This window comes from Mustela nivalis (assembly GCF_964662115.1).
Source record: "Mustela nivalis genome assembly, chromosome: 16".
Classification (NCBI taxonomy): domain Eukaryota; kingdom Metazoa; phylum Chordata; class Mammalia; order Carnivora; family Mustelidae; genus Mustela; species Mustela nivalis.
In genome coordinates this window covers 36,311,808-36,330,278 of record NC_139035.1, presented here as the reverse complement: position 1 = coordinate 36,330,278, position 18,471 = coordinate 36,311,808, and the positions used below count along the sequence as shown (strand labels likewise).

Below are 18,471 nucleotides of genomic sequence, written 5' to 3'. Positions count from 1 at the left end.
TCATGTGGGTTGGTACTCAAGTGTGACATGAAGTATACAGGTTCATACTTTTAATTGCTCCTCACTGCCTTTCTCTCTTCATGGGGGCACCTCGGTGGCTCAGTGGGTTAAGCCTGTGCCTTCAGCTCAGAGGGTCATGGTCTCAGGGTCCTGGGATCAAGCCCCACATCTGGCTCTCTGCTCAGCAAGGAGTCAGCTTCCCCCCCTCGATCTTTGCCTGCCTCTCTGCCTACTTGTGATCTCTCTCTCTCTGTGTCAAATAAATAAATAAATAAAATCTTAAAAAAAAAAAAACAAGTGCACCACAGAGAAAGTTCTAAAAATAGCACCTTCCTGGTTTACGGAGAAGGGTGTTCATGACAAGAATTAAGCAATGGTTTAGCTCGGGTTGTCTGAAACCCCAAATCAGGCTTTATTTAGTGGCTGGAGCTTCATTCTCAACCTTGTTAATATCCTCCTCTCCCTTTTCCTTTGAATGGGCTTTTTCTGGCTGAGACTGAGTTTGTTCTTACTCTGTAGTCATAAAAACCAAAGTAGGTTTTTCAACAGAAACAGGAGATATACTAAGTAAGAGGTAGGGGTCGTCTGGAGTAAGGGGTTCAGAGAAGCAAGGTTTCTCTTTGCCCATAGGTGGAGGATGTCTGAGACAGTCGTGGTGGATGATGGGATGGTGGTGTTGGCAGGGTGCTCCCGGCTATGCCCTGAGATGATCAGTGAGGCCAGTTTGGTGGGTGAAGTCTTGAGTCCCATGGGGCAGCTCTCAAAGTGGAAGCCCCTGTGTTTGACTCTGGGTCCTTGTGCTGATATCATTCTGGGAGATGACATCTGGTACTCCCCATTAGATGGCACCCTTGAGACTGCTGCCTCCTCTGACCCTTGTTAAGAGCCATCCTGGTCATGATAGATTGGCCTGGTCTCCAGCTTCCTAGGAAGGCTATAGAGTCTGCCCATGGTCTCGTCCATTGCTACTCCTGTGTTGAAGCCCACATCCTGCCTCTTCTGGAGTTCTGTGGTCCTTCTTGCCGGCCTTCCTGAGCTTCTGGGCCTGCCTCTTCTGGTCCTTCCGCCACACAGATGCCTGAGTACCTTTGTACACAGGGATTGATTATGAACCTCCCTTACTTAAAATGCTTACCTCTACTTAAGGGGCACATCAGGTCTTGCCCTTCCCTTCCATTAAATTTAGGGTCATTTTCCAATTTTGTCTTCTATAGAACCCCCCTCCCCAATCCCAAGACATAAAACAACAGCAAAAAGCAAACCACTCCTAGACCCGAGTTACAACAGCCTCCTCCCACACCGAGCTCTTACCTTCCTCCTTCGCACATCCAAGGCTTGGGTGCACTCTGTGCTGAAAACGCTCGGTCTGAGCTTTGTCTGTGGCCTGTCCTTCAAGGGAAGTCTTTTTTTTTTTTTTTTTAAGATTTAAAAAAAAATTATCAGAGAGAGAGAACACAAGAGGGCAGAGAGGCAGGGAGAAGCAGGCTCTCTGCTGAGGAAGGAGCCTGGTCTGAGACTCGATCCCAGCACCCTGGGATCATGACCTAAGCCAAAGGCAGCTGCTTAACCAACTGAGCCACCCAGGCACCCCTCAATGGAAGTCTTGACAATCACCTCATATCTAAGCCTTTCCTGACTCCCTAAGTTTGTTCATTGTCTCTTTTTTCTCTGCTCCTGCAGTACTTTTTTTTTTTTTTAATATTTTATTTATTTATTTGATAGAGAGAGATCACAAGTAGGCAGAGAGGCAGGCAGAGAGAGAGGAGGAAGCAGGCTCCCTGCTGAGCAGAGAGCCTGATGTGGGACTCGATCCCAGGACCCTGAGATCATGACCTGAGCCGAAGGCAGCGGCATAACCCACTGAGCCACCCAGGCGCCCTCCTGCAGTACTTTTATCCGTGGATCTCTTCCCACTTTTCTATTATGTGTTAGTAGTTTGCTTACTCATGTCTCTTCCGTTATAAACTATGGGATCCTTGCAACCTCGTGGGTCCTTTTCAGTGTCTGAGTGTCCATGTTTTTGCTTTTATAAGTGTCCATAGAATTAATGGGGTCTGTGAGGCCATTTTATTTTGTCCTCCCCCCGCCCCCCAAATAAATGTACTTTCTCAGTTTTCCTTTCTTCCCAGGTCATTGTTGGTCCCTGACCAAGGCCTGTAGACAAGTAGGATGTACTCCATGAACTGATTGCTGGAGCCTTCCTGATTATCATCCAGAATCTTCTGAGTGGGAGATGTTTGCAAATAATCTATCCAATAAGGGGTTAATATTAAAAAAATATATAAAATATTATATAAGTCAACATTTAAAAACTCTCCAAGTAATCTTATTAAAAATGAGCAGAGGACCTGACGTTTTTCTGAAGCACCCATTACAGATGGCCACCAGATACCTGAAAAGATCCTGAAACCACCTTTTCTTTATTTGCACAAAACCACTCGTGTTTGGATACTATTTAACGATTTACAAGAAAAATGTATAGATTTGTATATACAGGTACACACCTATCTACATTTGTATTTTTATTTGACCTTCACAGGAACTATCTGGTGTAAGTGCTATTAGTTTCATTTTCCAGTTGAGGAAGCTGAGGCACAGGGACCTGGCGTTGCCTGAGGTTGATCAGCTGTGGAGCCAAGATTGACTCCATCAGGCGGAGCTTCTGCCGGGTTCTGCCTGCCACAGCTGTATCTCGATTGACTTCCTGTGTTTGCAGTTCCCCTCCCTAATGATTTCCCTGGCCACCCGTTTGTTTTCTGCCATGTCCTCCCTCCCTGTCTTGTACATGTTTTTACATTTGCACACGCACTTCTGGTTCACATTTTGAATGTGTTTTCTGTTGTCTGATGTACGGTTAGTTCATCCCTTCCAAATCTGCTTTGGAGAGCAGTGCCTGCCTTTGTGTAAGTTGGTCCAGGATATTACTATGGCTCAGTATAATGTCTTAGTTCAGACTTGTGCTGTCCAGTATGGTGACAGCTGGCTGCATGTGGCTCTTGAGCAATGGGGATGTGATTCATCTGAATGGAGGGGTGTAGTAAGCTACGTGACACATGCTGGATTTCAAACTAAGTATGAAAAAAGGAATGTGAACTATCTCACTAATAACTTTCTGTATTGATTATATCTTGAAGTTATCCTATTAGGTATATTGAGTTAAAATATTAAAATTATTTTGACCTGTTTCCTTTTACTTCTTTTTATGTGGCTACTAGAAAATTTAAATTGCATGTTAGAGCACACTGTGGCTCCCATGCTCTTTGCATCCAGTTTGGGTTGTGGGCTCTTGAATCAGATTTGGGTTTGACTCTCAAGTCCACTCCATCAACTTTGTCGATTTGGGCACTTAGCATCCCCGAAATCATTTCCCTTACTCATAAAATAAACATCTACCTTGCACAGTTGTTGTAAGGATTAAGTTGTATTTTTCATGTAAAGTGCTCAACCCAGAACATGGGATGAGAACAGGGGGGTTACAAATACGGATCTTGGCGTTAAACTTGACGAGGTTAGCAATGTTGGCTGCACCACTTAAAACCTTTTCTGGCTTGGACAAGTTATTTGAATTGCCCACGCTTCAGTTTCTTCAGTGGAAAATAGGGATGATAATAGTATGCACCTCATACGTATTAAATACATTCATCTATGTAAAGGGCTTACTAGCTCAGGGTAAGGCATATAGGTAGCACTCAATAAATGATAACCAATACTGTAATATCTAGGGAAGGGTATCTGCTGGAAGCACATGCTATTTAGTGGTATATGTAGACTTTGGTTTTTGTTTTTATTTCTTTATGACAACACATGTAATTACAATAAGGTCTTAAGATAAAACATTTTCTGTTGTCTTTATCATGGTTATGGTAGTATTCTAAGAACATTCTTGATATTATATTTTTGTCAAGAATTATATTATTATTTAGGTCTTTTTATAGCCTCTCCTTTGATTTTCTTCATTCAGCTGGTCATTCATGTATTCAGGTGGTTTTTGTTAAGCATTTACTGTGTGCCAGGAGCTATGCTAAGGACTGAGTATGTGGGAGTGAGAAGACAACCTCCCTGCCCTCGTGGCACTTGTAGTCCAGTAAGACAGCCATCTGCAAACAAGTAAATAGATAAGGTATTACTATGATTCCTGATAAATGCTAGAAAAGGAACAAATCTGGTGATGTGATAGAAACGAACAGAGGAAGGGAAGTGGTGGGTGGGGTCGTTTCAGATCAAGTGATGAGGGAAGGCCTCTGTGAGAAGATGGCACTCACACCAAGACTCAGAGCTTGGGAAGGACCCATCCATGCTGGGGAGGAACATTGTGAGCTGCTCCAAGGTGGGAAAAGCACTTCCGTGTTTTGCAGAAAGCCAGGGGGGTGGAGTGGTGGGTGAGGTAAAGGGCTTAGGTGAGGTTGGAAAGATAGACAGGGACTCATATGTCATAGCACGAATGTGGATCTTGTTTGAAGTTCAGTGTCATGAACTGGAGGGTTTTGGTTGGAGAGGCAACATGACCTAATACAAGTTGCTGTATGGCAGATGACTTTGAGGAGGGCCAGCTTGGAAGTAGGGAGAGGTTGGGAGGCTGTCTCCATACTGCAGTCGGGGGGGATGGGACATTGAGTGGACTTGTAGAAGTAAGCTGGAGAATAGTGCATGGATCCTGAGTTATATGTTTTTGGTGGTAGAAGCAACAGAACTCCCCAATGGATTAGTTCTGAAGGGTTTCCTGAAGGGAAATCTGAGCTGTACCCCTCTGTGGTACCCCAACAGGAGGGAGTGGCAAGACGAGTGTTTCAAGAAGGAAGATATGTAAAAACCTGTAGAAAGCTGCCAAGAGAGTGAGATCAGGAGACCCCACTGGATTTGGCAACACTGAGATCTTAGTGACCTTGGGAAAGTGATTTCATTAGCTAGAGGAGGTTGTAGTCAGATTGGAGTATGTGGGGTGTGATAGCAGGGGGGGAAGGTGGAGACACTGTGTTTACTACTTTTTCAAAAAGTCTGGCTACACAGGGGAACAGCAGAAGGAGCCTAGCAAGAAAGGAGAGTTGAGTGATGTGCAACAATGCTGCTGGCGTGATCCTGTGTCTGAAGAGAGCTTGACGGCATGAAAAGAGAAGGAATCATGGCAGGGGGTGGGTGTAAAGCACTTGAGTTAGGGAAGAGGGGTGAGGTTCAGGAGTTGGGCACTTGTTCTGTTGAAACCAGAAGTAGGTAGGTGGGTAAGTGTAAAGGTCCATTTGTAGACATTGACCATTGGAAGATGCAGGAACCTTTCTCTGGTGCTCTTACTTTCCTTTCAGGGGAAACCACCAGCCAAGAGGGAGGTGTAATGGGGAGCAGCATTTAAGAACTTAGAGTGAGATGCTCTCATCTCTGAGCTACTTACGCAGAAATCACTTGCATGGGGACTGTCTCTTGACATAGAAGGGTTTCCGGGTATGGTAGTTTGGTTCTGCTTCTTTCTTAATCTAGCTAGGTGAGGCTTCGGGAGGAGGGTAGTGATTTCTGGGAGACAGGCTCTGGCCACTGAGGCTGGTTTGGGACTTTAATTGGGAAGGCCTGGAGAAGGTCCACAGTGGGAGTTGCTGCCTTTGACCGGATGTTGGCTTCATAAGACGGCAGGGTGTCTTGTTGCCATCATGCAGAGGTCTTAGGGAGAAGTAGTAGTTTTTCAAGAGTCACAGAGTAGAAGAAAAGCATTGAATTAGGAAACTGGGCTCAGGCCTAAGGTCTTGTTTGGTTATCTACAATAACGACGGTGAGCAAGCCATTTACGTTGTGAGCTTACATTCTCAATTTGTAAAATAAGAAAAATACTATTCTCCCTCGTCTCCTGAGGTTGTATGAGATGTGATGACGTATGGCACTGTGCCGTGAAAGGTATTTCAGGCTGTACAAATAGATTAGTGAAAACACTTGAAGGCTTGGGGTTGGCAGCCTGGCTTGTGCTCCCAGCTGTCTGCTTACTCAGGCCTGGTATGACTCAGGCTGAGTCACTTGGCCTCTCTGAGCCTCTGTTTTCCCATCTGTAGAACTCCCTCACAGGGTGATTATGGGGATTCAAAAATACAAGAGGGCTTTGGATGTAAAAGCGCTGGAGAAATGTGACAATCAGACTGATGTCCCTATTCTTCATCGGGGGTGGGGGAAGCCCTATCTCTATTTTTCTCCCAGAATCAGTCTTCAAGATGAGCATTCTTTGGCATTGTTCATAATGACCTGTAATGAGCGCTTCCTGTGCAGAACCTGGCACCAGTTGTTGTAGGGGGAGAGACAGGGAGAGGGTAAACTAGTAACATTATACCTGGTGAAGTTGTATCTGCATTTGGGGGACTCCCGGTCTGACTGGGCACGTAGGACAGACACAAGCCCATCCTAGAAGTGCATTTTGGAAGGGCTGCCAGCTCTCTACCTTTGGAAGCTTCCACTGTACAAGACTAATCAAATGGAAGGAACTAGAGGCACACGTCACACTGACAAGTGCAGAAAAGAGGTAGGGGAGGAAACTGGCTGCTGTGGGGCCCCGGGGACCACCATACCAGGTCATTGTGTCCCACGTCTGGTGAAGCTGTTTCTCTGCAAAGCTTTTGAGGTGTCATCAGATATCTCATAAAAGGCAGGCTCCTTATGGCTGGACACAAGGTTGGCATCCTATCTCTCTTGACTCTGTGCCCTAAGACTTCCCCCTCTTTGGAGGGCACTGGCTCCTTTTCCAGATAATGATATTCTGAATGACTCTGAGAAAGCTTTCTCTCCTGAGGATGACAGTCATGGAGCTCATCAGAGTGGTGTCTGGGTTTGAATCTGTTTCCACACATACTTCTGAGAAGGAGAATAAGTGAGTCTCCCAGGAATCTTTGGGATCAACACGCATAATTAGTTATTGTCGCTGTACTCTGTACTCTGAAAAGACTATTGGAGTCGGATAGTTAAGTGGATGCGAAATAGTCTTTTGATCAAGGAATTTTTCTTCAGAGTATTGATTATCTGTACTGAAGAACTCCACGGATATTTCGGCCTTCCATTTTCTATAGATAATTGCTGAAGAATTAACGTGAGAATGAAATATATAGGATCTCAAGTCAGACTACAAACACTTGGCCTAAAAAGACTTTAAAAAATTTATTTATTAGAGGGGTGCCTAGGTGGCTCAGTGGGTTAAGCCCCTGCCTTCGGCTCAGGTCATGATCTCAGGGTCCTGGGATCGAGTCCCGCATCGGGCTCTCTGCTCAGCAGGGAGCCTGCTTTCCTCTCTCTCTGCCTGCCTCTCAGTCTACTTGTGATTTCTCTCTGTCAAATAAATAAATAAAATCTTTAAAAAAAATTTATTTATTAGAGAGAGAATAAGCAGGAAGGAAGGACAGATGGAGAGGGAGAAGCAGACCCCCCGTCCCCGTGCCCCATTGAGCAGGGAAGCCCAACATGGGGCTTGATCCCAGGACCCTGAGATCGTGACCTGAGCCAAAGGCAGACGCTTAACCCACTGAACCACCCAGACGCCCGCATTTGTAGCCTTTACCATAAAGATTTGGAAAGACAATGTATCACATTTATCCTAATCAAACGTCCTAGCATCCAAGTCTACTCCCAGGATGCAGTTACCCTGTGGTTTCAGTCTAAAAAGCTGCATCTCAGAGATGGGAAGAAAGAAATGCAATACAAGTCTCCAGCAGCCCTCTCTGGCTAGCTGCACACCTCTGCCAGTTCCCTTTGAACAGGTGATGTGGGAATAGCAATGGGGGGTGGGGACATGGGGCAGGAGGTGAGTGTTTTGGGGAAGCACTTTTTTTTGGGAAATAGGAAGTTTTGGGGAAATATGAAGACACCGTTTACTCAGGCTTCATTCAAGCAGAGCTTAATAGTGTCCTGGAAAGCATGGGAATCCACTTAAAAACAATTATGGATTGTAGTAAACTGTTACAGGAACAGTCATTTTTCTCTAAAAAGGTATTTTGTCCTAAGGCTTGCTACTGAGAATCTTGTAGCTCCAGGCAACTTTGGTGTGTGGTCAGCAGGTGGCTGCTTGCTTGCGGATTCTTTTGAGTTCTGGCTGAATCGTCTTATCACCCTGACTGTATTTTGCAAGCATACAGTAAACCCCTAAGCAACTCGCCTCCCTTTCCGCTGCCTTTTCCTTAGCTGACTGCCCATGACCACTTCCTTACAAGGCTCATCATTCATGTCTATTCATTGACTTTTATTTTATTTTTTATTTTTTCATTTTTTTTAAAATTTATTTATTTGACAGAGAGAAATCACAAGTAGATGGAGAGGCAGGCAGAGAGAGAGAGAGGGAAGCAGGCTCCCTGCTGAGCAGAGAGCCCGATGCGGGACTCAATCCCAGGACCCCGAGATCATGACCCGAGCCGAAGGCAGCGGCTTAACCCACTGAGCCACCCAGGTGCCCTTATTTTATTTTTTAAAAGATTTTATTTATTCATTTGACACAGAGGGGGAGAGAGAGAGAGAGAGAGAGAGAGCGAGCACAAGAAGGGGGAATGGGAGAGAGAGAAGCAGGCTCTCCACTGAGCAGGGAGCCCAACTCAGGGCTCGATCCCAGGATTCTGGGATCATGACCCAAGCTGAAGGCAGATGCTCAACTGGCTGAGCCACCCAGACATTAACTTTTTTAAAAATTAAACTTCTTATTTTGAGATGACTATAGATTCACATGGAAGAAATAATGCAGAGAGATCCCATGGATTCACTCGGTTCCCCTGGATGGTAGCTTCTTGCAAAACCGTAGTACAATATTCCAGCCAAGCTACTGACATTGGTACCGTTAGGGTACAGACTGTTCCATTATGTCATGTCACCTTTTTATAGCCACACCCAATTCCTTCCAGCCCCCACCCCTTCCTTAAGCCCTTGATAACCATTGATTTGTTTTCAGGTCTTACCATTTTGTCATCTCAAGGATGTTGTATGAACAGACTCACACACTCTGGGGACTGTTGATTCAGTCTCTGCAGATTCATTGAGCTTGCCGCCTGTCTCACTAGTCCGTACACGTTTATTGGTGTGGATGTATTGCAGTATGCTTAACCATCTGCCTGTTGATGTACATCTGGGTTATTTCCAGTTTTTGGCCTTTGTAAATAAAGCTCTGTCAACGTTCATGTACAGGTTTTTATGTGAATCTAGGTTTTCATTTTTCTGGGTTAAATGCCCGGGAGCGTAACTGGTGGGTCCGTCGGTAGTTGAATATATGGTTGTCGAAGTGCAAAACTTTCCTGGAGTGGCTGTACCATTTTATATTTCTGCTAACAATATATGAGTGCTCTAGTTTATCTGCATTATCATGAGCACATGGTACTTTTAAGTTTTTAAATTTATTTTATTTTTAATTTTTTTTATTATGTTCAGTTAGCCACTGTAGAGTACTTGGTATTGTCACTTGCTATTGTCTTATAGCCATTCTGATAGGTGTGTGGTCATATCTCATTGTCCTTTTAATGTGTATTTCCCTAGTGACCGATGATATTGCATTTCCATAATGACCGATAATACAGTCTTTTCACAGGCTTATGGGACATCTGTATATGCTCTTGGGCGAAATGTCCCTTCATGCCTTTTCCTCATTTTCGATTGGATTGTTTGTTTGTTTGTTCAGTTGTTGAGTTTGGAGATAATATATTGTGAATTATGTATTCTAGATACTATTTCTTTGTGGGATATGTGGTTTGCGAACATCTTCTCCAAGTCACAGTCTGTCCGTTCATTCTCCTAATAGAGCATTCTGCTCCTGATGGGTGGAAGTGTTCTATAAATGTCAGCTAAATCCTGTTGGTTGATGATGTTGTTGAGCACTGCTGTATCCCTAATTTTCCGCCTGGTCGTTCCAGCGCAGGTTGGGAGAGGACAGTGTGGGTTTGTCTGCTTCTCCTTCAGTTTTGTCAGTTTTTGCTTTGCGTGTATTTAGAATTCCTTGGTGTATACACATCAGGGTTTCAAGATCTTGGTGAATGGACCCTTCCATCATGATGTAAGATGCTCTGTCTCTGTTGTTCAGCCGGGGTAATTTCTACTGTTTGCTCGGTCTCCTCCATTCTGCTGCTGAACCTATCCACTGAAATGCTTAAATAGGTTATTATATTTTTGGTTCTGAAATTCGCATTTGGTTCATCTTTGTATCTTCTCTTCCTTTGCTGAGACTTTCTACTTCTTGGCTATTTATGAGACTCTCTATTTTTTTTCCCCATTTGTTTCAAGCATATCCGTAATTGCCTGTTCAAGCATTTTTAGGGCAGCTGTTTAAAAATTTTCATCAAATATTTCTGGCATCTCTGTCAATTTGGATTGGTATCTATTAATTTTTTCATTCATTTGAGATTTTCCTGTTTCCTGGTATAATGAGTGATTTTTGTAGAAACGTGGGCATTTTACATATTAAGTCATAAGACTCTGGATCCTCTTTAAACCTTTTGTTTTAGGTGCCTTTCTTTGACCTGAGTACGGCAAAGGAAGGGGTGGGTATCCCCTCATTCCTCCACAATAGGGTAGAAGTCCAGGTTTTTAACTCAGCCTCTACTGATACCTGAGGGGTGTCCCTTGTTATCTGTGGGTGAGCATGAGAGCTCCAGTGGCCTGGTGAGGTTACATGGATCCCTCCCTGCCTTGTGGGCAGACATGGCTTCATTACTGCAGGGTGGGCAAGGAAGTCCAGGCTCCCCACTGGGCCTATTCCAGCACTACTCCTGCAGGGGGGAGGAGAAAGAAAAGGAGGTTGGGTGCTTCACTGCAGCCCTGAGATGGTGGAAATGCAGCTTCCTAGTATCCTTTGGTGACATGGGTGGCAATGGGGGTCAAGGTTTTTACTGTGCTGCTTAGCTGTGGTTGCGTGAGTCTTACCTGCAAGTTTTTTGTCTTTTGAGGCTTTCCCTTTCCCAGTCCCTTTCCCTTTCCCAGTCCCTTTGCTACAGAGTGGGTTTTTGTTGGGACTCTTTTGGTCTGTACCAGTGCATCATTCCAGGTCCCTGGCTTCTTCAGCTCTAAGTCTGGGAACGTCTGAGGCACAGAGAACACCCACAGAGCTCCTCACTGTTATTCCTAGGCAGTGTGCTCTTCTCCTTCCACATTTCAGAGTCTTAAGTGTGTGTTATATGTAATATCCAAGGCATTTAGTTGTACTTAGAGGAGGAATAGAGAAAAGTGTGTCTACTTTGGTCTTTCTGGAAGTGGAAGTCCCATTCAGTTCACTTTTATTGGCTTTATAATTTTAAGTCAGTCCCTTTTCCTGCCTTGAGAACTCAGGGCCCAAGCTTCTTTAATCACACGTGTATAAATTTCTTTGCATGGGGAGAGAAATTAAAATCCCAAGCCTAGGAGAGCTCTGTGCATTGGTGGGAGGGATTGGAAGCAGTTCCCACATTTGAAGATGCACATTGGGAGCTCTGTGGATTTCTGGCTTGCTTTAACTCAGCTTTTAAGGCCTGGGGCCAACCCCAGAGGAAACAGCGATGTTCGATCACTCGATCACTAAGGGATCTTTATATCCTCCAGAGGGAAAAACAAGTTCCCCGGACACAAGAGGAAGTTTCACCCAGAGATTTATAAGAACCTGTAAGTGGCCGAGAGGAGCAGCTCAGTGTTGGGAGTGAGGGTCCCTTCCAGCTTGGCCTGGCTTTTGAAAGTGTGGCTTTTTGCTTTTGACTCCTGAGGGTGAAACCCATCTGTGATACTTTCCTGGAGCCAGGCTTCTCTGGGCTTCATCCTTCATGAGTCGGCTTCCTTAAAACCCTATTCCTTTGGGAAATGTAACCTCAACATATAACAGTCTATGTTTCTAATCCACCTAGACCTAGTTGGGGACCTGATTCTGTCTTTTGCTGGCTGACCTTGACGTTCAGTCGTCCCCTTAAAAACCATCTTGTGGTGTCGACTCTGGGCCAGCCATTGTGCCAGGTTTGGGGTAAAGTAGTGGGTAACTTTCATTTCTCCCTTTGCTTTACCTTCTAGCCATGCGCAAGTCATCAGCTGGTTTTACTTCAAAAATATATAAAAAAATTGGACTACTTTTCCTTATCTCCTCATTTCCTTCCCAGGCTGTTAGAATAAGTTCCTTGATTCTGTCCTTCCATCTAATTCTTTGCCTCAATTCATTATCTACACAGCACCCAGGGTAATCTTTTAAATCATGTACCAGATTAACATTCTTTTGTTAACTCCCTCCAATTATACTCAGACATACTGAAGATGAAGTCCAGCCCCTCCTCAGGGCCCACTGGGACCTGCATGTTCTAGTTTCCACGTCTCCTCTGATCTCCTCTGGTATCCCTTTCCTCCCATCCGGTGGGCTTCAGTCATGCCAGACTTTCCCCTCTGCCTGAGAACATTGAGCTTGTCTTACCCTTGGCTTATTACGCTCGTTATGCTATCTGCCTTGGATAATTTTCCGTTCAAGTTTGAATGTCTGGTTTCTGGTTGTTATTCATTCAGGTTTCCATTCAAATGCTGTCCCATCCCTGCTCCTCCTGTCACATTTTATCCCGTCACCAGATCCTCACCCTTGCCTCTTCATTAGCACTTACCACAACTGGAAATTACCTGGATTTGTCTACTGGACTGAGCTCCGTGAGAGCAAGCATCATGCTCTTTCCTTCATTGCTGTCCATCCAATGTCTCCAACAGTTCCTGGCACTGAACAGTAAATGTTTGTTGAATAAAGTTGCTTAATCCTCTGGGGCCTACGTTTTTCTCTTGTCACATGGAATAATAATTGGCTAACAGTACAAGGTTGTAGTTTGAATTAAGTGAGATAATACATGTAGGAGAAGTACTTAGTACAGTGCTTGGCTCACAATAAGCCAAATAAGAGTTTGTCATTGTTTCCTTACGATTATTTATATTATAATGTTCTTTTCTTTTCCCACATGCTCCTGGAGTGTAATGGGCATTTGTCAGTGGCAGATGCTGACTGGTTGGACACTTGCAGTAACATCCTAACTGGGTTCTCTCTTGACCGTGTTTTTCTACAGGTTCTGCAGCTGGGCTCAGACATCCTTCCCCAGTACAAGCAGGAAGCCCCAAAGACCCCCCCGCACATCATCCTACACTATTGTGTTTTTAAGACTACGTGGGATTGGATCATCTTGATTTTAACCTTCTACACAGCCATCTTGGTCCCTTACAATGTCTCCTTTAAAACCAGGCAGAACAACGTGGCCTGGCTGGTTGTGGATAGCATCGTGGATGTCATCTTTTTGGTGGACATTGTGCTGAATTTTCATACTACCTTTGTGGGACCAGCTGGGGAAGTGATCTCTGACCCCAAACTCATCCGCATGAACTACCTGAAGACGTGGTTTGTGATTGACCTTCTGTCCTGTTTGCCATATGATGTCATCAACGCTTTTGAGAACGTGGATGAGGTTAGTGCCTTTATGGGTGATCCAGGGAAGATTGGTTTTGCTGATCAGATCCCACCACCCCTGGAGGGGAGAGAGAGTCAGGTACATGCCTCAAATCTCAGACCTTGTTGTCATGTCTTGAAAGCTGAATAAATGTGGGTGGTCAACAGAAGAGTCATTACGTGGGTGGGAACTGGCATGGCTGATGTCTGAAACAGAGGGAGCATGCTTGGTGGATAGTGTCGCCTGCCGTTTTTGTCCTTTGGAGGATTGGATGCCCTGCATGTCTGTGAATGGATGTGGAAGGGATCAGAGGCTTCCCTCCTATTTCATGTGGAGTGCAAGCCACTGGCTTGGGGTGGTGGGGCTGCAGAAGCAGGCATGCGTCGCCACTGCATTGGAGAAACTTCCACTTGGTATGCAACTGCTGAATGTCTACCTATTGATTATTCTAATTATGGGGATTTTTCTTGCCTCTGCTGCTGACCTTTGGCTGTTTCATAACTCATTAACTCCTGCCAATAGGGATGCTGTTTACCCCCCCAAGTTTGCTTGCTATTTTTTTTTTTTAAATGTTGGGAAAAGTTGTTTCTTTGCTAAAATGAGTCTTCGCAGTTAACAGTGGTCCTTAGTGTCCCATGTGTAAATTTGCTGAAGTAGTCAGGCTACGGTCGACTCCGGTCCTGTGACCAGGACATGTACTATTGCTGGATGATGCTGCCGGCAGTGGAAGGAATGAAAAGGAAACAAATGCTCTGTACATGTGTTGGAATTAGGACATGCTCAAGCAGTTGGTGAATGGGTGCCTGTGTCCTGTTGCTTAGGAAGGGACCACTGGGCTCGTTCAGGTGATTGTCTCCTTTGAAAAAGCGAGGACATCAAGTCATCACAAAGGAAAATGTGAGATTTTTATTCAGCTTCAGTGTTCTATGGGTGTTGTCTTTCCTTTTTCCACTGCCTCATTGATTCTCCAACTGGATGAAGATAAGGTAGTTGTCTGGTAAATCTTCAGCCTTGTAGAGCAGTGGACCCTCACTGCCTTGGATGGCAGAGCATCCTAGAAGTATTAGTCTGGCTGGGGTGTTAATTGGGTGGGTAATTCAGGAAGCTACCTGGAAGTTGCAATGAAGCAAGATTCATTTTCAGGCCTAGAGGGTTAGTGGGAACTAGCCTTGAGATAATTGGAAGGAACAGCCAGCTCCCTGCCAAGACAAGGCCTGGCCAGTGACTCCGACTTGCTGCTGACATAATGATGCCTCCCAGCCTTCAGATCAGTATCAGTAGTGGAGGTAGACTCCAGCCCCTTCCTGGGTGAGAACCCAGGTACCTACCACTTCCCTCTTCAGGGAAGGGGAGCTGATGTTCAGATGCTCTAAACTCAGAACAACCCCTGCTTTTATCTGTGTGCTGAGTTTTAATATACTGGTAAATCTCAGAGACTAAGGCTCTGGGTGGCTTGTGTGGATTTTTAAGGGGATTAAATGAATGAGACTGATCATGTATAAGAACAAAACATCTCTAATGTGAACGCTGGGATTCTTTAGTGTGAATATGAGTACACATTGGGAAGGATATTTTTCTTTGTGAGACCATTTCTAGAGGATTTTATGTTAGTTGGTGAGGAAAATATGATCATTTTGGCTTAGATTACACAACGGAATTATTTCAACCTAAAAGAGCTTTTTATACACATATGGGAAGTTAAATTTAACTTAAAAAACCTTACAAGTTTTTAAAATAAACCATTTACTATTTAGAGCAATAGCATGGAAAATTTGCAGATAAATAGCACAGTTCTTCAGCTTTCACAGGTTCTTGTTAAACATGGGCAGAGCCATAAACATATTTGTTAATGTGTCAAGATTACCTTGTCCCTTAGCAAAGCACAGTGGCTTCCCCCAAGCACTGTGTGTGTCACAGTGGCAGTCCGTTGCCATCGACTGTGAGTACTCCTGATGTGGTTTCTGATTTCCATAGTCATGAACTAGGTTGGCAGATAGGAAAAATGCCAGTTATCCGTAGCTGTCTAGTTGGGAGGGGTTTAGCGTCATAAGTAATTATAAGAGTATTAAGGGGCCCTTGTTATGATTTGCTTCCATGAAGACTTGATTTTACGTTTCATAATTTCTTTTCAAGCTTTGGCTGACACCTGAAGCAATGCCTTTTCATAACATTTGTTGTGGTGTGTGGGAGTCAGCGCCAGGAAACTGAAGATTTGGCTCCTGGCCCTCTTGGTATCACCTGTTAGGACAGCTGGGACTTTGTGCATGCCGTTTAGCCTCTATGGATCAGTTTTCTTCTCTACACCTTAGAGACCATGCTACCGTCCTGCCTGAAGACATGGCATTTGGGCAGGAGATTATTTGAGTTCCCTTCTAGCTGCAAAGTGGCCTTAGTGAGTTCTCACATCTCATCTGCAGTCATCTCACTTCAGGAGCTGATGATAAAAATGAGAAGCCCCACACTTTGAGCTCCTACCTGCAGTGGAGGTGGGAGGGAGGTAAGACGGGAGGAGTGTTCAGAGCCCAGGACTACCACAAAGGTCACCCAGTTCAGCCCTCTTCCCTCCCAGATAAGGGAACAGATGCAAGGGCAAGATGACTCACTCAAGATGACATACAAATCATATGGCCACAGCAATAATGAGTCCCTTTCTGACTCCTCTCCATTTTTCATGGTGACAGAGTGGATAAAAATAGGGACAAAACACTGATGGGCACCGTTGACCAAAACTGACCAAGAAGCTTCCAAAGTCTGAGGCTTAGCCCTTGGCCTGGTAGTGGTGGGGATGCTGGGCACAGTGTCCAAGGAGTGGGGGAGGTCTCTGTGTTCCTCCCAGAGCAGCCGTGTTAGTGATGTGACAGGCAGTTGAAGATGCTCACAGAGGGACAGACCAAGCATGGTTTTCTAGGCATAGGCCTTTTGTCGAAAGGTGCCATTAAATTAGTGGAAATGGAAGGCTGGTGGGACTTAGGGGAAGTTGGGGAGGCCACGAAGTGGGTTGTACCTGTCGAACCTGGGTATATGGCTGGATGAGAGAATTCCACTTACTGGTTTCTCATCTCCTGCCTGCTGTCTTCTTGCCCATGCTCTATTGGTGGAGTTGCTAATCTAAGATTGCAACTCCCTCTGCTCTAGTCCCTTTTTCTTTGGGAGAGCGTGGGGAGGACAAAAAACTATTGACTCATTTTTTCATAAAAAAATACATGGAACTGAAGCCTCTCTGGTGTCTTCTTAATTATGCCAATGGAATTGTGTCCCAGTGGAGACCACCAAAGAAGAGAGGAATGTGCGGTGGTGGCTTTGCCATCTGTGTGTGTTGTCGCGGGTGGGGGGTGGAGGCTCTTGAAGTGAAAGGACTAGATTCAACCCAAGGCTTAGGGTCAAGAAAGAAGCGGGTTAAATTGCTAATGCCAGCAGTTGTGAATTCAGCCCTGTGGATGTCGCCCACCTCCATGATTTAAGCCACACAAACGCTTCCTTTGGACTCAACTTGTTTCACTTATGTAGATGGTCTACATTTGCGTCATTCTCCAGCCTGTTGGTCATAATCTGTTTTGGAGGCTGTTTGGGAATATGTTTGCACATTAGTTAAACTGGTGAGAGCACAAAAGGTCTGGAAACTGGGTGAACTGAAGCTGGCCCTGGGTCTGCCACAGCAAAAGCCAGATGAGTTTTCTCAAGCGCTTAGTGGATTACTGGCCTGGTGAGCTTCATAGATTAAAGATGGAATTATTATTCACCAAACATATTCCCTTTCCCCAGGAAACCTTACTGCCTCCTGCCATTGGAGTGTGGAAGTGCCCAGGGACAAATGGAGCCAATCAGGCTCCTGCCCAGGTTACAGTTCTGGGGCCAAGAGCTTCCTTCCAGCCTTGGCTCTGTTACCTTGGACAGCAGCCAGTGGTGTTGCCACAGCTGACCCTTGCCAAGAACCTGCTCTCACAGGAGATGCTCCCCGTAGAGCAGAACAGGAGCAAGGAGTGGAAAGATGAATAGTATCGACAACAAATTCCCTTTAGTGAGGGTGTTTAACTTTCCAAAACATTTCACACAGATTATCTTGATTCTTATTCTTCTGTCCCTTTGCTACCCAGCTGGGCAAACTTGTACAAGTGTTTCATCTCCCTTTGTTTGCCTTACCTGCAAGACGGGTCAATCCCAGCTCTAACCTTGAGGCCCCTGTGCAACTGTGGTCCCAGCTTTGCGGCTGAGGGGAAAGGGCCTGACAGTGAAGTGTTCAGGCAGTGAAGCTGAGCATCATTCTGGCTTTTGGCCTGCACTTTCCCCCGGGCAGGTCATGCTGCCTTGGCACAGAATCTGGAGCCAGAGTGAACCAGGCTGTGCATTTTTTTCCCTGAGTCCCCCTTTTCAAATTGTTCCCTGGCACAGTCACTTCTCCCTTTTACACTGCTGACAGGTGAAATGTTTGAGTGGCCAGCATGGGTAAGTCTCTGTAAAGGTTGCTGGTCCATGTGCACAAGGCTGGACAGTGAAGGTGAAGGTCAAAAGTGACTCCCACATCAGGGTGCCCCCCTGCTTCTCTCTTCTTGGCAGATGGGCTCCTCTCTAGGTTCTCCTAGGTTCACTGTTCCTGGCTCTTCCAGGCTTTTCCTGATGCTGAAAACAAACAACCCCCATGGGTTGCTCGTCCTATTAATTGGTGATCATCAGTCCTACTCTGTGGCTTTGATTTAGGTGGATGGACACCAGTTTAATTTTCATACAGACTCTTCTGCTGTCACCTGAAAGTCATGAGGTGACCTGGAATTTGCTTCCTTAGGATCCCAGCAATAGAGGCCATATCCATGGCTTGCAGTAGCAATTAAAATCAAGACTTTTTCAGAGCAATTTTAGGTTCATAGAAAAATGGAACAAAAAGTGCAGAGACAGAGTTTTCCTATCATTACCATCTTGCATTAGTGTGGTACACTGATTACAGCCAATAGTGATACATTCTTACTAGCTTAAATTCATTGTTAATGTTGGGGTTTACGCTTTGTAGAATACATCCAAAGGGTTTTGGCTAATAGTTAATGACAGAGCTCCATCATTATGTGTTACACATAATGTCCCACTGCTCTAAACATCTCTGTGCTCCACCTGTTCAACCCACCCTCCTCCC

The 18,471-nt window shown here is 45.1% G+C and overlaps 1 protein-coding gene across 2 annotated transcripts in view; it reads left to right on the top strand.

Annotated features, from left to right (window-relative positions):
• The window catches only part of KCNH1 (potassium voltage-gated channel subfamily H member 1), a 384,330-nt gene that overhangs the window by 73,728 nt on the left and 292,131 nt on the right, over positions 1-18,471 (top strand). The window contains exon 6 of one of the 2 annotated variants that reach the window (XM_082701856.1): positions 12,975-13,448. In XM_082701856.1, the coding sequence (XP_082557982.1) occupies positions 12,975-13,448 (474 nt within the window). The remainder of the gene's footprint in view (positions 1-12,974; positions 13,449-18,471) is intronic. The other variant, XM_082701857.1, reaches the window with a different exon arrangement.